Raw genomic sequence first — 27,147 nt, 5'->3', positions numbered from 1 at the left:
TACTGAGTCGGAAGCTCTGCCTGAGCCGTGAATGAGGGCATGGGGTGGGGGGGGAGCAGTGGGGGAAAAGAACTGCAGGGACGGGCGCTGGCCCTGCACAGCCCAGCCCCACAGTGCGCCTGCACTCCCAGGCACCCGCAGCCACGCTCCAGTAATGCCCGCTGCCCTCCGCACCGCCCCACTGCCCACCTCGAAGTCCTCCGGGCAGCTCCTCTTGCTGTTGTTGTTGTTAAGGTTCTCCCGGTTGAGCAGGCTTTTCTCGAGCTGGGGTGGGGGCCGTCCCCACTGCCCTGCTCCTGGGACCTCCTCCCCTTCCATCTCCTCCACCTGCGGCGAGGAGCCACTCAGGACCTTGGGGCTCCCAAACTCCAGCTTCTTTTTCACTTCCTTCTCGCAGAGTCCAGAAGCTTCCTGGAGATGTCTGGCTGGTGTGTTTGCCTCGGCCGGCTCGGCTGGTTCCTCCAAAAGGGCATCCCTCTCCAGATCCTCCAGGTGGACCACGCTGCCAGTTTCATCGCTGGGGGAATGCAGGAGGGGGTCTGAGAGCCGCCGGAAGCAGCAGGGGAGAGTGGGTCCCCCTGGAGCGCCACTGTCTGGGAAGCTGGGCTGGGCAGCATCGTCTAGGCAGGGCAGCCGGGCCTCCGGGGCGCCGTCCAAGGTCTCTGGTAAAAAGTCCCCAGACCCTGCTGGGCCATCTGCCGGCTGCTGGAGGCAGGTCTCACTCTGCTGGCGCCACAACTTGTTGTGCCGTTGTTTGCTGTGGGGGAGGAAGAGCAGAGGAAGGTCACGGGAGGGTGGTGCCCTGAGGGTCCCAGGAGGAGCGCCCAGGGCTGGGCCAGCAAGAGACAGCTCAAGGCTGACAGAAACAGCCTTGGAACCTCAACCGCACAGCTCCTGGCGGAGGCCCTCAGTGACTCTGCCACACAACGACCATGTGGCAGACACATTGCTTTTAAAAACAGGTCTCATGATACCATGGTAGTATGGTTATAACGTATCTTTTTTTAAAAAGTTTTATTTCCTTATTGACAGACAGAGATTCACAAGTAGGCAGAGAGGTAGGCAGAGGGAGAGAGGGAGAAGCAGGTTCCCTGCTGAGCAGAAAGCCTGACGTGGGGCTCGATCCCAGGACCCTGGGATCATGACCCAAGCCGAAAGCAGAGCCTTTAACCCGCTAAGCCACCCAGGCGCCCCTGGTTATAACACATTTCTTTTTAAATTTTTAAAAATTTTTATTTTTTAATTTTTTCTAAACATATAACATATTTTTATCCCCAGGGGTACAGGTCTGTGAATCGCCAGTGGTTATAACATATTTTTAATGTAAGGATCCAAAAAAAAAAATTATAATGTGGACTCAGGCACTTAAGTCACCTCCAGGACCCTTGAGGCACCAGTACCAACATCCTGCAGGTATGTGGCCATGATGGGAGCAGGAGCTGGGAAAGGATGTGGATTAAGGGCCTGCTGTTGTTTTTAGGGGTGCCTGGGTGGCTCAGTTGTTAAGCATCTGCCTTGGGCTCAGGTCATGATCTCAGGGTTCTGGGATTGAGCCCTGCATTGGGCTCCCTGCTTGGCAGGAAGCCTGCTTCTCCCTCTCCCACTCCCCCTGCTTATGTTCCCTCTCTCACTGTATATCTTTCTATTAAATAAATAAATAAAATTAAAAAAAAAAAAGGAAAGAAAGAAAGAAAGAAAGAAAGAAAAGGCAGGGGGCTGCTGTTGTTTTGAAACATATGGGAGCACCACAACCTGTCGAGACTGCTCTGTGTGCCCATTCCAGGCAAGGCCAAGAGGGCCCCCAGATGGGGTTTCAAGTCAAGGCAGTGCATTGTGGTTGTGCCCCCAGCCTGAAGACCCCTGGTGAGGCTGTGAGGTGGCAAACCCCTGATGGCAGCAAGGGTCTGAAGAGCTAAGGGAAAGGAGGGCAAGATGCTCCCGCCTCCTTCCCACCCTCCTCTGCCTCCCCTCGGCCAGGGGCCCTGCCTGGGGATCTGTCCAGCCACTCCCTGGGTGACAGGAAAGGGACTCCAGAGATGTCCAGAGCTATTCTCAGACTCTGTTCCACCCTGCCAGGGCACCCCTTCTTGCTCACACTTGGCCAAGAAGCCCATGGACTGTGCATGTGGCCTCGTCGTAACACCAGTGAGAAATCACCCAGGGAGAAAGAGTCCCAGCGTCTGGGAACCTGCCTCCACGGGGCCTCCCAGCACCAGAGCCGTGGGGGCCAGCAGACCTGACTGTGCCCTCTCCCTTGTGCTGTCTGCCGGCTGTGCAACATGGGGCACGCTAACCTCCAGTGTCCACTCTTCATTCCCCTGTACGCCCGGGATAACCTGTCCTTGGCAGACCTTTTCTGGGTGGGGACTGGAGCTCCAAGTCCTCTGGGTGGAGGTCCAAAGCTCCGTTTTATTCACCACAAGCCACCTCTAGCATGGCATCTGCAGAGGTCAACCTGTGCAGTCCTCAGGTAAATCTCACAACAGCTTTCCCTACCAGGTAGGCTTAGGCTGCAAACTCAGAAGGGGAAACCAGGGCTGGGGGAGATGGGCAAGCTAGCCGGATACGGCCCAGCTCATCAGTGCTGGAAGCCAGTCCGTCCTGCTGTCCTCGGACCTGCCCTGTGGCAAGGCCTGGCCCAGGGCTTGGCAGGCCCAAAGCAGATGCTCAGGAAACGGGGATGGCCACGTGCCTGCGCCACCCCTGACGTCATACCTTGGATGAGAAGCCGCACACCGTTCCCTCCAGCAGCAAAACAGCTTTCTGTGCATGCCAACAAAATCAAACAGATCCCTCCTGGAAACCACGAATCAAACCCCAAACAATAGTTGTTTGTCTCAGCCTGGCTCCTACCCCCTACGCCCCCCTCCCTGACCAGAGGCGGGATTTTAGCTGCAGAGGCCACTGCCAGGCCTGACGGGAGCTTAGTGGGTTCTGCCAACCCGTCCTGCAGACGCTCACCCACCTCGCGTCCAAGATGCCTTCATACTCAGACAGCTGTCTCATGAAGCCTGCGTTGGGCCGTGTAATGCTGCGCTTCTGCTTCACGTAGTTGTATGCTTTTTCCAGAGGCCAGCCAAATTCCTTCATTGCATAGGCTATGACCGTGGAGGCAGATCGGCTGACACCCATTTTGCAATGTACCAGGCACTTGGAACGGTTCTTCCTGCAGAAGCAGGGGAGAGGGTCCCAAACGTTCACGGTTTCACTCTCTCAGGTTTTACCCAATGTGTTTTTTTCTTTCCTTTAAATGCTGAAGTTATCTCCGTGCCCAGACCCCACCCCTGCCATGTCCTGATACTGAAGCAGCAGATGGCCACACACCCTCAAAAGGAAATAACTTCACTGCAAAATCAATTAGCACACAATGGGAAATCGAGATAAATCAGTCCTTGCCTTGCCAAGTCGTGCTGGGAGAGCTCCCAGATCGGCTGCCCTCAGGGACAAAGCAGGATCACTGGGATGGGCCAGGAGACCAGAAACTCTCTTGCAGGAAGCAAAGGGGCAGTGCAAGGGGCATCTGTAAAAGCTCCCCAGCTGCCCCAGCAGATGGAGACGGGGAATGGGTGACCGCAGAGAAAACGGGGCCAGCAAGTGGAAGGCCATGAGGTCCTTGGGAGGGCAAGATGTTCGCCACAAAGGGAGGGTCGAGGAGCCAGAGCGAGGATGGTGGCACCCGGGCTTGGATGAGGGGAAGAAGGCAGGTGGGCTGGTCATTTGTAAGGAGGCAGTTCTGGCCCAGGTAGGACTGATTGCACAGAAATGGCTAGGTTGTGTTTCTCCAGACCTCATTGGCTTGAAAATGGGAGGGTTCACGATGCTGGAAGGGGCAGCACCGGGACAGCTTTATTTGTACAGGAGGTAGACCCACCAGCCTGTCTGTTTATACTGGAAGCAGCTGGCCTGTCAGGTGGGTCTGAGCCCCTTTCCTAGACCACAGGCTTCAAATTCATCCCCATCTGTCAGTGCATTTTGTTTTGTCTTTGTTTTTTTTTGTTTGACTGCTGGTCTGGAATCTATCCCCCCAGGAATGCAAACAAACTAAGATTCAGTAAGGACATGTTACGGAGCTTTGACCTTAAGGGATTACAAAGCAGAAGACGGGTTTTCTCTCGATAGCAAAGGGTTGTCTCTATATTCTGGACTTCAGTAAGGCAGAGTTGTTCCAGAGGAGAATAAGGGGAGGACAAAAAAACAGGTGATGCCAGTAACAGGCTCAGAGCAATGGGGACCTTTGACGGTCTGCCCCATTCTATGAACAGGAAAACTGGATCAACTCAGGTGCAGAAGGCGGGCCCTCCCTCCAGGCTCCTGCCTGAGCAGCTTTCTCTGGGGAAGCAGCCCCAGAGGTGCTCACAGTCCACGCACGACTTTGGCTCAGTGACTCCCTATAGACAGACCTCCCATGAATGTCTACTGGATATGAGACTCTTGCCCGGAAGCAGTGCTGATGACAGAAGTGGGGTCTGGTGTCCCAATCAATGATGGGGGAAACAAAGGCTCATTGGGGCCCCCACCCTGAGAAGATCAATGAATGTGCCTTTTTGGTGCTAGGGGTCCTGTGGTCTAAAACCAGAGGCCCACCAGACATCAAAGGCTCCACAAACCAGAGATTTCTGTGTCTGGGACTGCCATCAATTTCTGCCCACCCAGCATCTGCCAGTTACTTCCTCAGACCAGCTTTTTGGGCTTCTCCGCCCACTTACTTTGCTTTGTTTATGAAATGGTACGCTTCGTTCCAGTGGGCAAGAAGGTCTGTTGTCTCTTCGTCATAGACTCGGATGTTATGATATGCAAATAAGCCAGGAAAAAAATTATCTATTTCCCTGGTGACATTTAGAATGTAGTCCACACTGTAATGAGAAAAAAATAAAGAACAAATTTGGAGAATCAGAATGAGGAACGACAAAAAAAAAACCCAAAGTAACAGAAAACTGAGCAAAGAAAAAATTAAATACACACTCGTAAAGTGTGTATGTTTATGGTGGGACTTTCTTCCTTAAATAGGAGTTTTTTTTTCAACTGCCCTCTATATGGTGAGAATGTATTATAATAAAGAACAAATTTCTTTGTAAAAAAAAAAAAACTTACAAAAAGAAAGTTCAAAGTGTTGCTAAGCAATGGGAATTCTGGAAGCAGACTTATGTATTACTAGATACATTTTCAGACACTCTCAAATTTTTAAACTTCCTGTTATGAATAGATAGAGGCTTAAAAAAAAACAAAGAGCTAAAAGAGAATATATCCATCCATTCCATCCATTACTTATGTCCTTGAGAATTGCCTTAAATCCTCTCAAAACAAGGCAGAGTACAAATAAGTAAGTAAAGGGTGGGGTGGGTCTCTGAGTGCAGGTTCTCTAAACCGGATACATTCCCGGAAGACCAAAATAATTTCAGGAGTTTAGAAGATACCTCAGATAGGGTTTCTATGAGACTATTACAAGTGCTTTACAAAATACGTTAAAAAATCATTTATTCATTCCCAGTGCGAGAAAGCATCGATAGTATCACTCTACATTTTAAGAAAACTTTCTGTTGAAAGAACACATCTTAACCAGTAGTTCTAAAGATATGTTTTAAGATTTGTTTAGTCTTGATTTTTAAATGCAGTAATTCAAGAATGCCATCATGTCAGACCCACAAAATGGTGATTTTTGTGGCTGCGTTGTTAAAAAAAAAAATGTCCAGACATCTGTTCTTGAAGGTCTAGATTTAAACTTTTTTTTTTTTCTTAATTCCTGCTGCTGGGCATTTCTCAGACAGAGACGGGCATATGTTTCTGACCAAGACTGAGTCTTCAGCTGCCAGATTCCCACTAGGCCCCGAAGTAGAACATCCGGGAGGACCAGGAGTGGTTCTGGGACCAGAGCTGCTGAGTGGCCAGACCGGTGTGTGTGTGTCCACACTAGACCTGCCAGCACCTGTGCCAGGGGGCAGTGGGGCCCAGGAGGGGGCTTGTGGCCCTACCAGCATCCAGGCTGTCCTCTGCCACTGGCGTGTGACTGTGAATCATTCTTGGTGATACAAACAATCACACATCTAAAACCCATGAAATACTCAGGAGGTGGCATTTTGAAGCACATCTGTCCAGCCCAGCCCTTGGCCATGGGTTATAAGGGCTCAGCCTCGGGGGCTTCTAAGATGCCTGGAAGGACAAGGGGAGACGAGGGGAGCAGACTCACCCTGAGCCCTGCAGTTCCTCCAGATTGGATGCATTCCATTCAGAGCCCTGGGGGACAGATCACACAAACCCCCGTGAGTGTCACGTGTCAGCCTCAGAATTGCATTGGGGAGGCACGGGGTGGGCTAGTCTTGGGTGGGGGAGGGTTACGTCACGGGCCCTTGTCCTTAGATGGAAGACAGAACTGAAAGAGACCGCTAGCAAAGCAGGCTCCCGGGGCGTTCCAGGCAGTATCAGCCTGCATGGAAGGCCCTGGATGCCCCCAGGCCTTGGGGGAAAGGCGAAATCTGTAACCCCCGCGCTCACGAAGTCCTTTCCTAGGGCTCCGGCAGGGTCCCGTCACCAGAGGCAGTGACCTCCGGCTTGCCGCTCAGGAGAGGGGCACTTTCACACACCACTAATTTAAAGCAGAAGTCAATCTACCTTTCTGGGTATTTTTAAAAGTTCCCACTCTCTGACCCAGTGGTTCCCCGTACAAAAAGCTGTCTTAAGGAAATACCCGGAATTTGCACATAGGTTTATGCACCAGGATATTTATGGTTATTTGCGAGAACAAACAATGGGAATAACTTAAGAGGTCCTACAAGAAGAAATTAGTAAAATAAATGATGAAGCCACACGATGGGGCAATTAAAAAAAAAATCATACTTTGGGTGGCTCTTTAACAACACAGGAAAATGTCGCATAATGAAAACAATTTAAAAAAAGAAAACAGGATACAAAACTATATAAACAGTATGAGTCTTTCCTTTCCTTTCTTTCTTTCTTTTTTTTTTAAGAAGCTATATAGACATAAAAAGAAAAAAACCCAGAAGATGGGAAAATAAATATACTAAAACGTTAACAGTGACTACATCTAGATTTGCCAAATTGGGGAAGCTTTTTACTTTCTTCTTTGGAGTTACTGGTGTTTCTGAACCTTCCATAATACATTTTAATGTAATGCCTATGAAAGCGTATTAAAAACGAATGCTCCCGTTTCTGACTTCCCAGGAACACAGAAGGGGAAAAAAAAAACAAAGAAAAAGCTATCACTTCACTCTCAGGCAATGCAAATGACAGAGTCAGAGCCCCCTCTAAGTCTCCGCAGAAACTTCCTTTCCCAGGAGGGCAGACCCCTCAGGATGCAGGAGCCCCAGGGGGCCCAGTGGAGTGGCAATGTGTGGGTGCTAGCTGGATTTTCATGCTGGAGGGAGAGGCTCAAATATAAGAATTCCTTTAGTATCTCTCATGGAAAAAGTGACATAAAGCACCAAACCTCACTGGAAAACAATAACGAAAGCTCGCTACATCTGTGAGCTTCCTCTTGCTGTGATCACCACCTAGTGGAGAGATGGCCTGCCTTCTGTTGCTTCCACCATGAAAAAAACCACCAACTTCCTGGGGAGATTAGAGCCCAGGGCTGCCGGACAGCTTTCCAAATACAGAAAGGCTTCAAACCCACACATTCATATAGGTTTTAATATAAACATTAAATACACACACACACACACATGAATTGATACATACATAAATACATATACATTTGATATATATATATATTTAGTATTAAGTATATATATCACAACACATGCATTTGAAGAACTATTAATTAATTCCTGTGGGCAGAAAACAAGACTGTCCCTGCCTTCAGCAGCAAATACACTTCCTCCACTTTCCCAGGAAGTGATTTTTGCTGTATCAATGGTTGCCATTTACCAGTGCCTACAGAAACTGCACTCGGTGCTTTAAGAACGTCTTCTACTTAATCCTCATAACCATCCCACATGGTATAGAACGCGGGAGAAAAGGCAAAGAGGCTCGCTCTCCGTCTCCCAGCTGCTTTGGCTGGGGAGTGGGAACTTGGCCCTGGTGGGTCTGACTTTCATCACACTGTACTGCTTCTCTAATTTTAGTAACATGCTCTCCTCTATAGTCTCTCTGAGGGACTCTGAGAACTTGCCAGTTGCCTTCTATGGAGATTTGCAGCATTAAGAGCATCCAGCAAGAGATGGAGGTGGGGGGAAGCTGCGCAACCTGCCCCTGCTTGGGGCTCCCAGGGCCTGTCCCTTCGGTGGGCCCGGGAGCAGGGCACGGAGTTGCTGCCCAGATGGAAAGAGGGGAAAAAACTGAGTTTCGCGATTTCGGTCTGTTTTGCCTACTGTTTCTTACGTTTCGGTGATGCCAGGTGTGGTTCTGGGGTTTGGCAAGCATGTGTCATTTAGTAACTGGGGGCGCTAGCCTGCAAATAGTGTGGTGGTAACTGGACAGGACCTTTGTGTTAGTGACTGAAGACCAAGGGTGGAGAGATTCTGAAAACTGCGGCCAGTGGACCATGCCAGACAGCCTTCACACCACTCCACACAGCTCAGCTGGAAGCCCCATCTCAGACATCTGGCAGAGTGCAACTGTGCAGGCCAGAGGAAGGGAGCTGAAGACTGGGGTTCCCAGAACAGCCAGGAATGGGGTTCTAGCAACGCCAGTTTCTCCCTGTCTCTGACTCTGCTGCAAGCTCCAACCCAAGTCTGCAGACCAATGTTTCCCCAAACCAGACCCTGCTGTGCACCATGCTTCTTACGAGATAAAGGTGGTCGAAGATGAGGGAGGGCTTGTCCATCTGTCCCAAGATAAGGAGCATCTCATTGTCTATGAATTCCTTGAATTCTTTCAAGTTACAGTTCATCTGCGTCTCTAATTCATTACGGATCTGTGGAGTGGAGAACAGCAGGAAAGTGATTCGTCACAAAACAAAACAAGGGCTGTCCAATTCCAAAGAAGTTATGTTACCACTTAAACTGTGGCTGTTTTCAAAAAAGGTGTTTGGTTGTTTTGGCGTTTTTTTGTTTTTTGTTTTTTACCCCAGAGTTGGCACATACACATTGAGATGCACATAGCACAAACACAGGTGGTGGGAACACAGGCTACCAAGCCTCACAGTCAGTCTGACTGGGAGAAGTTCATTATTTTATATGAAGAAGCTGATTTGCACGGGATCTCTTCTACTGAGTTTAAGGAACTTCTATTTTTACAATTAAATTATCAAATACATCACGGTGAATACATAAAGTCAGTTTTATCCTGCTTTAGCAGGCTTCACAATATGATAGTTTTTTGTTTTGTTTTGTTTTTAAGATTTTACTTATTTTATTTGTCAGAGAGATAGAGTATAGGCAGGGAGAGGCAAAGGGAGAAGCAGGCTCCCTGAGGAGCAAGGAGCCTGACGTGGGACTCGATCCCAGGACGCTGGGATAACGACCCGAGCCGGCGAAGGCAGCCACTTAACCGACTTGAGCCATCCAGGCATCCCAGTTTTTCGTTTTTGTTTTTGTTGTACAGCAAAGCAAAGCTTACTGAGCGATAGAACAAAGCTCCCAAAGAGGGAGGGGATCCAACAGGGTTGCCCCCAAATATGACTTTGTATGTGTGTTAATTAATAAAAAGGGTAATCTATGGTTTTTTTCAATGGCCCTTTCAAGCCCTCAGATTTACCCAGTTTAAACACATTATAATTCATTGTGGTCTTTGAACAAAAAGCCACCGAAACAAGAAAAAAGTGATCCAGAAAAAAATCTGAAGGCACACAGAAGGCAGTCCAGGGTTGGTAACTTGCTAGTAAGTGAGAATCCTGAAATAAGCAATAAGCGTTCCCTGCATCTCAACAAAACACAAGGTAAAGGAGAGGGAGCTAGTAGGCCAGCATGTCTCAGGGCAATGTGCGTGCCTTCGGGAACTACCACCAAAGGTCTTACAGGTTCCGAGAGATCAGAAATGTGCTCAAGGCCCCACAGCTGGTATGGAGCACAACGGGATCCAGACTAGAGTGGGAGGCTAAGGCTCTTGGGGGGGGTCAAAGCCTCTGAGAGTCGGAGAAGGAAATGCGGCAGGCCCGCCTCTGCTGTGCTTAGAGCAACAGGACACATGAACACCTTGTGACCTCTGGCTTGCTGAGGGACGAGCTCTCTTACTTCTTTCGAGGTTACGTTTTCTAGATCCCGGCTCATCATGATGCTGCGGAGCTTGGCCCTGATGACGCGCTCAGTCCTTTCCCCTTCGGTTGGCCTGGGAAGAAGGTACGTCCAGTAAGATGCAGAAGAACAGGGAGCCTGAGGTCCGCGTTTGCAGACACACCAGATGCTCCGAGAGCCACGTTCTTTGTGCGCACATTTTTGGGAGGAGGGGAAAGGGACAGAAGGGTCCGAGCCTGTGTCTAGAACCCCCAAGGAAGTCCACAGAGTGGCGAGCGGATGGAGAGCTATGGCTGGAAAGCACAGTCCTCGCTCAGGTCTGCAGAGACTCAGGCTCTCGGGACGAGACACTGGAAGCACCCGCAGCATGTCCGCCCACCACCAACCGATCCTTCTGCTTCCACTGGAACATGTTCACACGTGAGGGCCTCACTTCACCCGGCTCTGCTCCTCTCCTTCTTACATGGAGAATCTATGTGCTTCCCTGTAATGTCTACCCACCAGCCCTACTTCTACACAAACCACGACAATTCTTCCATGGGACGCCCCTTTCTATATTTAAAGGCAACCGTCATTCTCCCCAACTCTCTCACCACTTGGGGCCTCCTAGAATGTGGCTTCCAGTCGTCTCCTCATTCAGGCTGACCTCCCTGTCCATGGCCCTTATAACACAGTCCCAGAGGGACCCACGACTTGGGGGGAGGAGGGCCCTAGCTAAGACAGAAGATAGAGGAGCTGTTTCCTTCTTCTGGACCCAGATCATCAGTGAGTGCAGCCTCAGGCCACATGAGCTCTGCTGGGGGCCACGTGACATGGGCCCCAATTCACTACTGGGGCCACCAAGGAGGGCTGTCCCCAGGCAGTGTCAGTGCCGTTGCATTCTGGGATCCCGGGACGCCGGATACCTAATACTCCTCGGAAGAGAGGGAGAGGCCAGACCACAGAACACGGCCCCGGAGCCGGTGAAGCATGTGGGCGGCACTTTCCTTTGAGAAGCTGATGGGAGTTACGGAGCTGTTCCCCAGAATGCATCACACCCAAATGCACCTCTAATTTCAGAAGTGGGGCAGGGGTCACGGAGCCTTCCGGAGGCCATAGATAACCTGGGGGCAGCAGGTGAGGAGCCCCAGCTCGGGATGCTGGTCCTGGGACTGCCGGGGAGGAGGGAGGGACCTCGGGCAGACTCAGGGTCTGGCTGGCGTGGGCTGGGCCACGCCGCACTTACTTGTCCACAAACAGGGCCGGGGAGTCGGGCCGCGTGGACTCTAGGTCCTGCATGGCGTTCCACTCGTTGATGCAGCTCTGATCTGAGCTGATGCAGCTCTCGTAGTATGTGGCCCAGACAAGCGCCACACCGCCGGGGAAGTAGTTGTGTCTGCGCGCCACTTCGCAGGCCTTGTGAAGGACCTGCAGGGCAGACCTGGGGTGAGGAGGGGGGACAGGGTCAGGCCTGGGCTTCTCCCTCCAAATGGGGGTTAAAAGTGGGGTGGGGGGGTCCCTCAAGGACTCCCTCCGAGCGTTGCCATATGTAAAAGGTTATGTGGGGGAAGCAAGGCAGTCTGAAACCTCCAGGCTGCCAGGCTGCCAGGAATGGGAGCTCGTCTCGGGGACACACGCCACAAACCCAAGAGCCAATGAGACATCCTCCATTGTGGCCCATGAGGACACGGTGCAAACCTTGTAACTCTCCCGCCTGGGCTGGCTCCCGGACCATCTCCCACTCTGCCAATGAATGCCCAAGAACCCAGATTACTTCTGAGGCCGTGGGAACCACTGCGACACCCAGCAGGTGGAAGGAAAGAGTCTTTCACAAGCCGCACATTTTACTGTGTTCTGAATAACTTGCTTTATAACCTTTGCCCATCACCGTTACTAACAGCTCTGATGCTTCGATCTCTTAGGGAAATGAGTGCTAGGAACTCACATCAACACAAGGACAAAATGAAAAAGAGGTTCAGGAAGGAAGGGTGGGGCAGAAGGAACATTATGGAAAATGGGGAGAATGTGTATGGTAACACAGCTTAGTCTTTTTTTTTTTTAAACAAAAATCTAGGCTGAAACTTTCTCAGTGAAGGGGGTGAACCAAGGCATCAATGGAGGGTGGGAGTGGGAAGGTTCGGAGGGAGTGAGCATCCTCAGGGAAGGGCCCACCCCGGCGTCCGCTGCACGTGTCCCACTCAGGCATGTCTGTCCTCTCTCTGGCTGCTTCAGGGCACAGGCCTAAGCTGCATATTTACTAAATTTAGCTTTGCTCCTGAAGTTTTGGAAAAACTCGTGGGCCTGTTTTTCACTTGCCTGAAGAGAAAGAGGTAAGAAATGATCCAGGGACGCAAGGAACATCTGGGACATCACGGGCATTCGGATTTCGTGATTTTCTCCAGAAGGAGCCTGAATGGAGGGCAGTGTGGAGCAGCAGACAAGGTGACAACGGGGCACTATACTGACTACCGACTGGCTCCTGGGAGAATTCAGCCTAACTCTCGCTGTCCCTGAGAACAAAGTAGTGACTGTGAAACGCTGGGCAGAACCCTTCTCAGCAGCCACCAGCTCCCTCCTGAGCCTCTTCCAGATCGCTGGAAACGGAGACCGTTGTGTTGGGTTCGCGGCAGGGGTGTTTGTGCGGCCCTCCAAGGATGAGGGAGGCTTGTAGGTGTGTGTGCCTGGTCTGGAGAAGCACCGGACCCAACCTGTTTCCCCCAGTGCAGCCTCTGCCCACAGCTACCGCATCCCCGAAGCAGGAAGCCCCCCGCCCCCACACAGACTCTGCTCCCCACATCCCGCAGCAAGGAGCCCTGTGAGAACATGCTCCCTGTATTCCCTGGTCCGACACATGACTCTGTGCGGGTTGAGGCCACCTCCCCTCTACAGAGTGTAAACCCCACGAGGACACCAATTATTGTCCGTTGTATGCCTTCCCGGATGCCCAGTGCCTGGCAGGGTGCCGCTCCCTTCAGGGCACAAACCGAGTGTGTGCCAGGAATAAGGAGTATGCAGATTTACACAGGGACGGCATGGGGACGGCAGGAACCGTGGATACATAAGAATAGCATACCTTCAACGACAAAAAACCACCCAGTGAAAAAACTGGCTGAAGGACCTGAACAGACTTTTCTCCAAAAAAGATGTATAAAGGGCCGACAAGCATGTGAAGAGACAGCCCAGTACTCATCAGGCGGGAAAATACAAACCAGCACCGTTAACGAGATGCCACTTCACACCCGTTAAGAGGGCGAAGATGAGAACTCCCGCACTAGCAGGTGCTGGCAAGGACACGGAGAAACCAAACCCTGTGCACGGCCGGCAGGACGGTGAAATGGGGCGAAGAACCTGGTCTGCGGAAAACAGTTTTGGTTCCCCAGAGAGCGACACACAGAGTTAACCGCGTGCTCTAGAAATTCGACTTCTAGGTACATCCTCAAAACAACTGAAGACAGGGATTCCGACAGACAAGCTGTCCATCCAGCCGTATTCACAGCAGCTCCGAGCACAACAGCCAAAAGGTGGAAAGAACCCAAATGTCCACTGACAGTTGATGAGGCCACACAAAAAAATAGTCTCTAACCACACACCGGAGGAACACTCAGCCTTCGGAAGGTTTCTGACACATGCTACAAGATGGACAAACCTCGAAAACACTGCGACCCGTGACAGAAGCCAGCCGCACAGGGGCAAGTTGGGGATGACCCCCCACTCCTGGAGGGACCTGGAGTAGGCAAACTAGTAGAGATAGAAGGTAGAACAGAGGTTAACCAGGGCTGGGGCAGTGGGGAAGGGAGTTAGCGTTTAATGAGATGATGAAAAAGTTCTAGAAATGGATAGTTAGTTTTGCACATCATGGATGTATACTGAACCACACTTAAAAAATGGTTAACAGGGTTCACTTTATCTTACCTGCATTCTGCTACACACACACAAATAAACGCACCGGAACAAGCTTTAAAGTCGAAGGGGGTTTTCCTATTCATGTTGGCAGCTAAAAAAATATTGCTAAGGTGGTAAAAGTCCCTAAAAGCACACTTACCACATGGCCTGGACGGATACGGGCTTAAAGACGTGCATTCGTCCTGCTGTGCTAACGCTGAAGCCCCTGGGGATGGAAAACAAAAGCAAAAACAAAAACAAAAAAAAAGAAAGGAGGCCTGGTAAGGAATCAGACTCTGGCCACAGCATCCTGAGGTGAGCGGGCGGGGCCACGGCGGACATCCTGGTGCTTTCTGAGCAGGTAATACTGGCCCGCTGGATCAAACCAGGGCAAGAGCAGGAAAAAAGTAAAAAAACAAAACAAAACAAAAAACGTTCTCCAGTCTGGAAGACTGGCTTCTAACCCAGCTATGTAACCAGCAAGGTCTATCACAAACACAAGCCCTGGCAAAGGCAGCACTGCCATCTGACACCATCTCGGTCCGGTTCCTGCCACCATCCCCACCCCCTGCTACTGCCTGCCCCCCACCCACCCTGTTTTTGTCACTGCATGGGAAATAGAGTCACAGATGGCAAAATGTGACAAAGCGAAAAAACAACAACAAAAAAAACCCAGAAACAAACCAGAACCGTGATCCCGCCTCTTCAAAACAAAACAAAAATCACATTTTAATTTTTCTTCCCCAAGTCTATGTATGAGGCAACATAACTTTTACCGTTGGCATCTCAGTGGAGGGACAACTGTGTTCAGCTACTTCCCTCTCACGGCAGAAGCCCCATATTTCCCCTGGAAGCAAATGCACAGGAAACCCAGGTGGCTCTTTGTCTCCTGTCCACCTGCCCAGGCCACGTGGAAGGGCTCCTCCTCTGCAGAGGCGCCTGCCACCTGCTTCTCTCTCCCTGCACCCCCACAGCTGTGAGCTCCCATCGTGTCCTTTCCAACCGTGAACTGATAGGGACCAGTTCCGCATGGAGGGCACGTCCCGAGTGCTCATTTAACACATTAAGGTGAATGAATGAGTGTCAGATGTCTGCCGCTCTGGAACGTCACACAGCAGCACATCCCCCGTAAACACTCTTCTGTTGATACTTCACAACCCAAATTCCCTTAAATGATGTCCCAAATATTGGCGTCCTTGTGCGGCGCACAGGAGGGCATGTCGCCTCTCCTGCTGTAATGGGCACATCACACAGATGACTCTGCTCCCCAGGATCATCCAAGGGCGCCCAACCAACTCGGGTTTCAAAGCCTACAGTGGAAGAATCATCTAGTATTTTTTTTTTTTTTAAGATTTTATTAATTTGAGAGAGAGAGAAAGCACAAGGTGGGGGAAGAGTGGAGAAAAAGGCTCCCCACTGATTAGGGAGCCCGATGTGGGGCTCGATCCTAGGACCTTGGCATCAGGACCTGAGCGGAAGGCAGATGCTTAACCTACTGAGCCACCCAGATGCCCCTGGAAGAATCCTTTAAAGAGATCTCCTTACCCATCTCCATCAAGGTGGATTTTCGTGTCGCTCCACAGCCGGAGAACCATCCCAATGGTGCAGCTTTTACTGCTCAGGAGGAAAGAGAAGATGCCCAGAGTCAGGGTCTGCCCACTCATGCATCCTCTTCCCTGACTTCACCCAGCCTGTCCAGCTTGCAAGAAGAGAACCACCACATGACCTGGGCCTGGCTACTGGGTGTGTATCTGGGAGAAGCTCTCAGGCTGTCTGTGTAGGGACCACTTGCCACTGACTTCTAGAAGACATGAGCCTGGGATGGTCCCGCCAGAAAGGGTCCCAGTGACAGTCACAGGGGACTGTGATCCCTCCGGAGTGTGGAGGGAGCTCCAGAAACGCCAGGTCTTGGCTGTGGCCCTCAGGGGGCAGGGAGCGAGCAGCTGATCACATGCCCACACTGTAGCAGGGGTGAAGCCACTGATGGCTGGCGCACTCCTGGCACGAGGCCACACACACTCCAGGGGATACAGGCGAGCGGTGGTGGCCAACTGGGCCTCTTGTCCTAGGGTGGCAGGGGTGGAGAGAGTGCCAACACCACGGCTGGAGCTCACTTCTGGGCCTCTGTTTCTGTACCTTTTGTACAGCCACAGGTTCAAAACCAGCCTCATCTGCTTTTGCTTTGCTCACCCTAACAGTGAAACGGTACTTAGCGACTCTGGTGCCAGGTGCCACCAAGAAACACAGAGGGACAAAAAGGACCCTCTCAGAGGGTTACTTAGATTGTGATGAAAATCCTTCAGGCATTTAAAGGCATTTAAGAGACCAAGGGAACAGCCACAGCCAAGGCCAGCTCCGACAGCCTCCAGGGATCTTGAACGTCCACCTCTGCTACCTCTTAGCAACGGCCCAGGGAGTAACGTGATGCCTCCGACAGCAGATAGGGAGCTCTGAGCCCACAGACCCCTCTTCCTTTGCAGCGCTGGTGAGCAAGGGGCTCTTCCACCCTCTGCTTCTGTCTGTGGGGAAGGCAGCTGCAAGCCCTTCTGGTCAAATCACACTAAGTCTTTTGCATTAGGCAAATTCCCTGGCCCCTTCCCCTGGACCCCTACCCAATCTCTACTGGCTGACCCTACTTCCTTTGTAGAGCTGCAAAACACAGTGTATGCTGAGACCTGGAGGGGCAAGCCGAGCAGGGGGCCCTTGTAGCCCCAAACTGACACGCCAAGAGCGCCCAGGGCAGAGGGCAGCTGGGAACACGGGGCCAGGCCTGGAAGGCCGGCCCCCTTCAGCACTGAGGACCCATGCCAGGGACAGGTAATGAGGACAGAAGACGGAGCTACAAGGACACTGGACTGGACTGGACTGGGGGTACCAAAGCGCCAGGCTCAGGGCTGGAGGGGGAGTTCCAGGGCAGGATGAGATGAAACCGTCCAGATGACACAAGGGTAGCATCTACACTGGCCTCGCCCACCTGCAGAGATGGGGAAGAGCCCAGAGAGAGGCCCGCGCACGGGGCTAAGTCCTCGGAGGACCCCGCTCAGAGTCCCCACCTGCAGTGGAAAGCATAGCCAGGGGCCATGACACGACTGTAAAAACTACAAATTCCCTAATGTCCCCTCATCTGTCGCTCTGTGAGTTTGCAGTGACTGACTATAAAATGTCTCCGGGGAGGGAGGGCCTACGTGCTGGCAGACGGGAGCAGGGCTGCCTGGCCGGGGAAATGGGGTCTTCCAAAGGAGAAGGACCTCGAAGTGTGAAATGGGCAGGGGCAACTGACAGAGGAGAAAGTTTCAGAGGAAACCGGAAGAGCAGGAGCAGGGGAGCCCGTGGGGCCAGCGTGGGGACTCTTGGGCCAAGTGGGGGCCAGGCCCGGCTCCAGGACACACGGAGGCTCTCCGGGGGCCCAGTCCATAGCCTCCGCATGCCTGGACCTGCAGGGCCTCCCCTCAGGCCCAATGACAGGAACCCGCTGGGTTCCCATTGCCCTCTGACCACCTTCTCAGTGTCTGCGGTCCTGGCCACTAGACACCCGCGCTGGCCTCGGGGCTGGCGCCTGCATGCGGCCCTGTCTACCCCAGCTGTGTAGGATGACGTGGGGTGCCCGCGCATGTGTCTAATGCCATGGTCATGACCTCCAGACTATGAGGTCGGAGAGCAGAGGCCAGGCACAAGGAAAGATCTAGCAAGTACAGACAAATTCACGAATGACGGGGTATAGGCAGAGCTACAGCGCAGCGCTGTGTGGGGTCTACACCACAAGGCAGCCACAAAAGGCTGGCTTCTGAGGCCCAGCTTTGTCAGCCTTTTGTGGCCTTGGGAGACCCACCCTGACCTCTCAAGCTGTTATGCCTCACCTGTAACACATGGGTCAGGGCCACCTGCTCTACAGGGCAGCTTAAGGGCTCAGTGAAACGCTGATGACACACTGTGGCACCTCCCTGTGTTCTCCCAGAGAAGTGACAGAGATGGCTGGAGGGAGGGCAGACCTCTGCCATGGCCACAACCCACAAGGAGGCAGGATCCCCCTCTGGGCCAGAGAATGTTACAGGAATGGCCCACACGTGGCAAGAGAGGAACTCCGAAAGGCTGGCTGATCACCGAAGAGCAAATATCACTACATCGCTGTTCCACACTAAATCCCTCTGCGCTCCACAGAACATGGAGCGCCACCATGTCCCAGAGTGCTGGCCTGGGGCTACCCTGCCACGAGGCACTGGGCCCTCTCACTTTCCGGGGCGCTCACCATGGCTCATGGAGCCAGGGGGACCTGCCAGGCTCTACAGTCTTCCAGATCCAGACTTCCCAGCCTACCCAAGGCCACAGACACAGGCTCACTCTCCCTACATGTGCCACAGAGAGCTTTCTAAGGATGCTATCCCACACTGGGAAGAAGGTCATAAAAGAAATATCGTCCCCTCTTTCTTTGTGGACTTGTCAGCCAGAATTAGTAGCCCTCTCACAGGAACGAGACGAGACTACATAGCCACCACCAATCACCACGTCTGTAGCTTTTTCTGTCCTGCCATTGATTCTGCTCATGATGCCTTCGAATGCACCCCCACTCCTGCCCCATCCCTGGTGCCCACCTGTCCTTTAAGACTCAGTGAGCCATCACCCACTGCAGAAGGCTCCTGGCTTGCCCCCTCCAAGCCCACCCCTGTCCCATGCTTCCACAGGCCCCCGGGAAACCCCCCATCACCCTGCCGTCTGGTCATGGCTCCTTCCTTGCTAAGCTTACAGGTTCTCCGTGGGGGACAACTGTCTCGGCTGCTTCTCCATGTACCTGGCCCACTGCCTCATACACAGGAGAATGCACACCTGCCTGGGAAGATGAGTAATGACTAAGACTACAGAGAGCCTATCTTAATCCAGTTCTCACAAACCCAGGCTCTGCGATGATCTCACGCATACTCACATATCCTAGATATAAGAAGAGCTCTTTGCCCTCATTTCACACATGTAATAGGGCCCATAATACAACTAACTTGGCCTCCAGTCGCTGGAAAATTCCAAACCTCTCTTCGAGCACCTGACCAAGGACCTGTCAACAAATACTTGGGAATCCACCTGGGATGGGGATATGGGAAAGTACTGGATAGGATGCCTATCAGTCACATACGTCTGCACAGTCCCATCCCTGCTTCACGTGGCTGGCTCCTGCTTGTTCATGGGTGTCCACCACAGCCATCACCTTCTTCAGGAAGCCCTCCTGGCTTAGGTGCTCTCTTCCATGGCATCCCCAAGAGCAACCCAGTAGTAAACTTCTAGGCTCAGTGAAACTTCTCTGTCCTCTCAGCAAACCCAGAGCTGAGAGCAGAGATGGAGTCTAGTACAGTGCCAGGCATGCCCGAGCCGCAGTGGTGCACCCTACTGTTCTGCATGTCTGCTCACACACGCTGCTGACCACACAACACACGCACCATCACCACCCATGGATATGGCAGCATGGAAACCTTTCTCCATGAAACCCGTGTCCCTGCCGCCGAAGGGAAGCGCTGCCCCACCAGACTCACCTTTCCTTACTGGAAAAGTCGACTCCCAGCAAGATGCTCTCCTCCGTGTCCTGGCGCCCGCTGCTATCCACCACCACCATGTACCGGGCCCGCTCCGCCCAGGCGCTCTCCAAACGCACGGCCTAGACAGGCAAGGACGCGCTCAAGGGCCTGCCTTTCGAGGCGGTGGCCCCTTCCATCACCCAATCAACATCAAGGACTTTTTCTACCTTTCCCCCTGTGAGTTCAGGAATTAAGATGAGATTCTTAAGAGCAGTGGCCATGTCCGATTTATATCCATGCACAAGGGACAGTGGTTGGCTCTGGGAGACTGCTCCGGAGTTGGGATAAATGGGTGAACTGCTAAAATCTGGAGAATGAAGATCTCCACCCTCAGACCCACATGGACGCCTAACATATCCTTTCTCTGGACTTAGCAGGTGGTGAAGAGCAAACCCGGCTCTGGCTTTTGTGAATAATTTGGGAGAATTTGCTAGAACATAGGAACTCCCCACCTCTCACCGCTCGTGAATAATTCTGTACTGAATCACAAAATTAAAAATTAAAACTTGCCACTCTCGTCTCTTCTTACCAGCTTGATCCGATCTTCACAACGCAGAAGGTTGATCATTACTTGAAGATGTTGGGGCAAGTCACCTGTTGGACCAACGAAGAAAGTTTCTAGGGAGAAACCTGCCAGAGGCTGATGCGAAGGGTCTGGATGAAGACGGCGGAGTCAAAATCCCCCACCTCCACCCCAAGAGAAGTGTCACAAAGACTAGGAGGCTCAATTTCTCTTACTCTACTTCTGAATGTTGCCTGGTGAGAATGGGGAGATCTAGCTGATGCCCACGTTTTTAGAAGCTGCTTTTATGTTCTGAAACGTGGGGCACCTGGGTGGCTCAGTCGGTTGAGCATCAAACTCTTGATTTTGGCTTGGGTCATGATCTCAGGCTCATGGGATCAAGCCCCGTGTGGGGCTCCCTGCCCAGCATAGAGTCTGCCTGAGATTCTCTCCTCTTCCTCTGCTCCATCCCCCCAGCTCGTGCGCCCCAGAGCTTGATGAACATCCACAGTGAGACCTCCATGCCCGACCACTGTCCGGTCCCTCTGCTGCCAGGGCTTTGTGGTGCTCGCCTTCTCCGTGGAGTCTAGGGAGAGGAGTGTGGCAGGTGCGGTGACGGGGACACAGGCTTACGCCTCTCCCGCCAAGTGCCTGCACGTCTGGGCCCTGGTCTTGGGCCTCCTTCTGATCATTATGTTCATCATTATTCTCGCCCACTGGCTCACTGATGATTACCCAAGCAATTTCAGAGGTCATAAAATGTTAAGAAGGCTACTAGCAGCTGCCCATGGCCTAAGGCTCGTACCCCTTTTCGCGGCAGTTTATATGCACGCCAGGCTACAATCGGATTCAATAAAGCATGATAAAGCATGATTACTTTCCAAAGGCAGTCACGCAGAACTTCTAGCTCCTAGAGCAATGCCAGAGCCGAGGAGGTGCCTCTGGGCTGAGGTGTAGGGAGGAGAGTTTCTCCATTTTGGTGAGTCTCCACGGACACGGACACGGAGGATCAACACAGGAAACAGGCTGTGTTTTCCAGGCGGGCCCCTACCCAAGATTCATAATCAGTGAGCAGCAAGTGGGACTCCAAAACAGCTTATTCCCCACTTTATACATTTTACAGTTTCCTTCTTCCTTTTTTTTTTTTTTTTTAAAGATTTTATTTATTTGACAGAGAAAGGGAGACAGCGAGAGAGGGAAGAGAAGAAGGGGGAGAGGGAGAAGCAAGCTTCCTGCTGAGCAGGGAGCCCGATGCAGGGCTCAATCCCACGACTCCCAGGATCATGACTCAGACACTTAACGACTAAGCCACCCAGGCGTCCCTATCTCATGGTTTCTCTCTGAAGGAAAGGTTTGTCTGCAAAGACACTGGTCTACAAGTAGTAGTAGGAGTAATTCCTAGGAGATCTGATTTGTGCCATGCCAAGAAGTAACAGAATTATCTTTAAAACAAACAAACATTATCCTAGAGATCACAACCAGAATCCCAGAAGGATCAATACACTGCATTTATTCCTTTGGCAAAGGCATCTTTGGGGTGCGCCTGGGTGGCTCGGTGGGTTAAAGCCTCTGCCTTCAGCTCAGGTCATGATCCCAGGGTCTTGGGATCGAGCCCCACATCGGGCTCTCTGCTCTGTGGAGAGCCTGCTTCCTCCTCTCTCTCTGCCTGCCTACCTGCCTACTTGTGATCTCTCTCTCTGTCAAATAAATAAATAAAATCTTAAAAAAAAAAAAAAAGCCATCTTTGAAACTTCAGGGCAGGTTGACACATGATGTTCAAATTGTCCTTTTTGCCTCAGAGAGGACTTAGGTCTTTGGGAGCTGGCTCCTCTCGTCTGTTCTCTGTGTGACAGGACAGCACGGTGTAGGACACCCCACACCGGCGCTGCCTTCCATGAGGAATGATTGGCAGGTAACGGTTCACATTTAGGGAGGCCTCCTCTACCCACCAGCACCCTCGCCTGTGGTGACGCCACCGTCCCAAAGGCACACAGCCGGCTCGGCTGGTCCTGGGCTTGCCTGCATGCCACCACCGTTCACCCCGAATCACAGAAGCACAGAGAGGAAAGAAAAAACAAGCCCCTTTATCAGTGACTGCCCAGATGAAAGGGACATTTTCCACACAGATAGGCTCCTTTCAGCGGGACTGCTGGTGGAGACGGGAAAATGCTGACGGGCAGAACTCCCAACTGCAGCCTGGCCTCCGCACGTTGCCTCCACGTGCGGACGTGTTCACTCAGCACTTGTGGGAAGATCAGGCAGAAGCCCTCGCCACAGTCTCGTGCTGGGGACTGGCTGCAGTGATCTGAACGCCTTTTGCACAGGCAGAACTAACCCTCACTCTTTCTCTGCTCTGCATGGCTGCGGATGGGACTGGGGGCCAGCCGGGACACTTCTCAGGGATTCTAGAAAAACAGGAATTGATGGCAAGTCCAGCCTGTGTCTGCCCCAGGGACATTTCCTGGGAGTCCTGGGACTGTCACCATCCCTCTTGCTTTTCTGAGCCCATCAGCCATTCCAGACCTCAGGGGCAGGAGAGCCATCAGGCCCATAGCTCTCTTCTTACTCTCCAGTACATTCCAGAGATGCATGAACCAGCCCAAATAACATGGCTTTGTGCTTGCTTCCCCAAGCTGCACACAGTATGAGAACACTGTTTGGGTCAGAGGATGGAGACACTGTATGCTACGGGTGAACAAAGCTGGAGCATTCACTTTGCTGTATGTGCTAAGACACGAATAATGGTTGAATTCCTGACAGGACAGAACCATTAGCAGATGCAAGAAGAAGGTTCTGTTTGTGTTATTATAGTACTCGCAGTCGTTGCTATTATACACAGGGCACCCAGGGGAGGTAAGTATGTTACATGCATACGTTTTTTTTTTAAGTAGGCTCCATGCTGAGGGGGCTGAAACTCACGACCCTGAGATCAAGACCTGAGCCAGATCCAGAATCAGGCGCTGAACCAACGGAGCCACCCAGGGTCCCCTCCCTGCATGCATCCCTTTTAAATTCCATCCCTGTCTGAGGTACTGGTATTTGATGGCCATTGTTAAGATCATGCAACTGAGGCTCTGAAGTCGACCGTGACTACTAAGTTGTAGGACTGGGATCACAAGCCAGGTCTGTCTGACTCCAAATCACACATTCTTGCCCAAACCACATTGCCTCCTGACAACCGAGCTTCAAACAGAGCTAGGTCTTGATTCCAAGTAACAGTATGTGAAAATCCTGACTGACCCCTGGTGTTCTCTGTAAAGTGTAAGACACGAAATTCTAACCTAGGCATTCAGATCCAAAATGAGGTGAGATGACTTGAGGTGAGAGACAAAATGATCCCGGTGACAAGGGAACTGGCCCCGGCTCCTGGCTGCTTTCACCTGCTGTTGTTCTGAGGTCAGAGGGCTTGGCAGATCGCACTGCGAAATGCGCTGCCCTGCCCAGAACTGCCTGCAGAGGCCACAGGCCTATTACAAAGATGCACTTGTATGCAATGTTTGCTGGTTCCTCTTTGCAAACTGCCTTCGGTGTCAGAGTCCAGGCACCTGAGAAAAGCAGGCTCTGTTACTGTATGGGCATCAAGTACCAGTGCCTCAGACAGGAATGGACAGGAATTTCCTACTTGTGTGCTATTGGACCTAAATGAATACTGGGTTTGATTCCCAGTTTATCACTTCGGTCTACTTCCCAAAACCAAATCCACTGTTAAATCATAAAGACTTCCTACCCCAACGCCGGCCACAGACCTGTAAAGGAATTCCCCAAATGAGAGCTTCCCAGAAGCTTAGAGAAATGACCAGAGTTCTCAGAGGAGGTATAGGGCATCCCAAGGGAGTAACTATCAAGGGGACAATGTCTTGGCTATAACAAGTTCTGGCGCATTTGTTTAAAAAAAAAAAAAAAATTCATACTGTAATCTGTAGTTTACTGATAAACTGCGAGTGAGAAACCTTTACATCCGAACAGAACGCTGCCAACTGCCTTACTTCTAGCGCAAACATGCGCAGTCCACAGGGTGCTGGCTCTCGGGGCTACCTGGAAAACGTGCATGGCTTACCTGCCCAAGGGAACAGCTCCTGCTTTGCACTAGGCATGACAAGCCTGTGTTCCACTATTCCTCTGGCCTTAAAAACCAGCAACTTGCTCACCACCAGTAATGGGAGGTTCTCCCATTGCACAGAAAATAAGTTCCAAGGTCAAAACCTCAATTTACCTGCATGTTTGTGGGGATGCTGAAGACTTCGCTGGCTTTGAGGGCTGTTTCCCTGCTGTAAGAAGAGGGCTGCTCCTTTCACCATGAAAAAGCTCTCACTTAAGCTGGGAAGAATAAAACCAGAGCACAGTCAGGCTGGAATTCAAAGACAATGCATCAGAGGAAAAGCTTTAATGCAGACAAATGACACATACAATGCACACAGGACAAAACAGCGATTAAAATCATTTTGCGCTACTCTTCCACATCTTGGCTACAAGCTTGCTGCTGGAGAGTCTGGGTCATGAACTCAGGCCTCGGCTAAGACGCCCAAGGTTCTTGCAAGGCCGAGAGCCCCCTCCTATAGGATACTGTGAAAGGATCTCCCTACATCATGTCTTCTAAAGATACAGAGCAACCTTCTGAACTTGGTGAATTTTCGACGCTCTCGCTGTGGAATCTTTGGTACTCCCTGACTTAGGACAACTTCACTGATCTTGGTGCCTTCCCCTGATGGACTATAAAGAAGAGGAAGTTACGCTTTCACTACTCGTTTGCATCTTAGCAAAAGCCCACAGTTCTTGATTGGTGATTTAACTTAGGGTTACAGTGTCACTGCTGTGACAGAAAACCTCCAGTTGACATAATGAATTTCTCAGCAGAAGGAACCTTAGGTTTTTGTTGTTTTAAACCAGCAATAACATTTACATTTGACATACAGCCTTAAGAAGTTATAATTTAAATTTTAAACATTTCATGATTTGGCTATCAAAAAAGAATCTTTAGCTTACGCAGAAATTAAGACTATAAACTGACAGATTGTATTAGCTACTAGTTACTACCAATTATTCAGAAACACTGTCGTGTGGAAAATTACCTGTACGCTAGAATTATTAAAAGTGGTTTTTTTTGGGGTGGGGAGATGGACCACCTATGATTATCTTCTTTCTCTTCTTCCAAATTTCCAAATCTCTATCTTCCAAATTTTCTATACTGAGCAAATACTAACTTTTTAAAGCAATTATTATTTGATTTTCAGAATAAGGGAAAACATGTACTACACATGATAACAGAAAAGCATCCCCTTTCTACTAATTTTGTGAAAGATCACAGTTCACAACAAAGAGAACTGTAAAAATCATTAACTCTCTACTGAGCAACCAATTAACTTATACATGATTTGAGGGGAAAAGCTCTAAGAAAAAACAGCACTTTTTGTGCGTGTTTGTTTCAACAGGAAGCGAATCAACTCCTGACAGAAATACAAGGACAATTTCTGTAAATACAAAAAAAAAGGGCAAGATCACCTTCTCCCCAGACATCTAGTATTAGTAGTTAAGTGTTCTAAACCATGGAATGAAAACCTTGGCTAAGCCTAATACACAACTCTAGGTGCTAAAAAGACTCACCACATTGAACTCGGTGGCTCCTAGAATTAGAAAACCTAGAATTAGTGATTTTGTACACTATAAAATCCACAATAAAATCTGTGACTTCTCCTGGTTGAATTCTCATGCCAAAAATAGTGACTCTGCTCAAATACCCAAGAATAAGGCCGAGAGCTGCCTCTCTTACTCAAGCTGTTGAGTTATTGATGGTTTTGTAGATTTCATTCACCAATCCTTTACATTCGTGCAGTTTTCAGCTTTTCTTCATTTAGTCTTCCCAACTATTGCTGCCAAGCCATCCTTCCCATTTTATCAGCTGTAGGTCTGTGTTGCCAGTTACAAGAGCTGGGGAGCCCAGGATTATAAATACCAGAAGAGTAGGCACCTGGCTGGCTCAGCCAATAGAGTCTAGGACTCTTGATCTTCAGGTTGTGAGTTCAAACCCCACGGTGGGCATAGAGATTACTTTAAAAAATAAAATCTTAAAAAAGCGGGGGGGGGGCACCTGGGTGGCTCAGTGGGTTAAAGCCTCTGCCTTTGGCTCAGGTCATGATCTCAGGGTCCTGGGATCGAGCCTCGCATCAGGCTCTCTGCTCCGTGGAGAGCCTGCTTCCCTCCTTTCTCTCTCTGCCAGCCTCTCTGCCTACTTGTGATCTCTCTCTGTCAAATAAATAAATAAAATCTTTAAAAGAAAAATATTGAGGGGCCTCCTGGGTGGCTCAGTCGGTTAAGCGTCCGACTTTTGATTTCAGCTGAGGTCACGATCTCAGCGTCATGAGATCAAGGCCCTAGGCATGGAGCCTGCTTAAGATTCTCTCCCTCTTCATCTCTCTCTGCCCCCACCAAAAAGAAAAAAAAGAAGAAGGAAGAAAGAAAGAGAGAAACGAAACAAAAAGAAAAGAAAAGAAAAAGAGAAAAGGGAAAAAAAGGGAAAAAAAAATCCATACTTATCAGAAGCCCCAAAACTCTGGAAACAGCCAGCCATTAACAGTGACCTTTGCCTTGGAAATCACGGGCAAAAATTCCCCTTGGTTTCCCTTACATTTCCTTTGGGGGTAAAAAGGGAACAATGCCAAAGAATAGGCTGGTTTTATCCCGTGATGGCGTGCAAGGCCAGTGCTCAGTGTTCCTGTGACTGCAGAAGAGCCAGAGTCCCCATCTACATATGAAATCAGAGGCGGGGTAGAAGAGGGCCCTGGAATGCTGCCTCTGCCCTCGGCAATGAGGCACCAGCATTTCCAGTAAAGAGCAAGATTTAAAGCTGCAGGGAAGCCCACAAAGCACATTCTCCATCCTAGCCTGTTAGGCTGCCCTGCGGCTGGGGAGACAGTAAGCAGATACAGCCTTAGGGTGACACCATTGATGACTCTTGGGGCCAGGAGGATGGAGAGCAGGGGCAGCCACAGCATTTAAGGAAACTAAATGCAGATCTTCCTTGTGGCCCCATTTCCTGTCTTCTGCTCTGAGCTCACTCCAGGCCCCGAGCTTCGCACACCCTCCCGGTAGCCAAGGAGAACAC

General features: G+C 50.9%; 1 protein-coding gene across 3 annotated transcripts in view; it reads right to left on the bottom strand.

Annotated features, from left to right (window-relative positions):
• The window catches only part of SSH1 (slingshot protein phosphatase 1), a 59,275-nt gene that overhangs the window by 8,456 nt on the left and 23,672 nt on the right, over positions 1 to 27,147 (bottom strand). Inside the window, exons 3-15 of one of the 3 annotated variants that reach the window (XM_082700099.1) lie at positions 24,262 to 24,365; positions 21,998 to 22,067; positions 20,076 to 20,140; positions 19,505 to 19,626; positions 15,534 to 15,602; positions 14,149 to 14,214; positions 11,353 to 11,547; positions 10,128 to 10,221; positions 8,741 to 8,869; positions 6,185 to 6,231; positions 4,707 to 4,853; positions 2,966 to 3,166; positions 190 to 757 (exon numbers count right to left, since the gene is read on the bottom strand). In XM_082700099.1, coding sequence (XP_082556225.1) covers positions 190 to 757; positions 2,966 to 3,166; positions 4,707 to 4,853; positions 6,185 to 6,231; positions 8,741 to 8,869; positions 10,128 to 10,221; positions 11,353 to 11,547; positions 14,149 to 14,214; positions 15,534 to 15,602; positions 19,505 to 19,626; positions 20,076 to 20,140; positions 21,998 to 22,067; positions 24,262 to 24,267 — 1,779 coding nt within the window. In that variant the 5' untranslated portion in view covers positions 24,268 to 24,365. Of the gene's footprint in view, positions 1 to 189; positions 758 to 2,965; positions 3,167 to 4,706; positions 4,854 to 6,184; positions 6,232 to 8,740; positions 8,870 to 10,127; positions 10,222 to 11,352; positions 11,548 to 14,148; positions 14,215 to 15,533; positions 15,603 to 19,504; positions 19,627 to 20,075; positions 20,141 to 21,997; positions 22,068 to 24,261; positions 24,366 to 25,649; positions 25,670 to 27,147 lie in introns of those variants that run through there. The other 2 variants (XM_082700098.1, XM_082700097.1) reach the window with 2 other exon arrangements.

The sequence above is a fragment of the Mustela nivalis genome (genome assembly GCF_964662115.1).
Source record: "Mustela nivalis genome assembly, chromosome: 14".
Lineage (NCBI taxonomy): Eukaryota > Metazoa > Chordata > Mammalia > Carnivora > Mustelidae > Mustela > Mustela nivalis.
The sequence above is the reverse complement of the archived record's forward strand: the minus strand, read 5'-3'. Positions and strand labels throughout refer to the sequence as shown.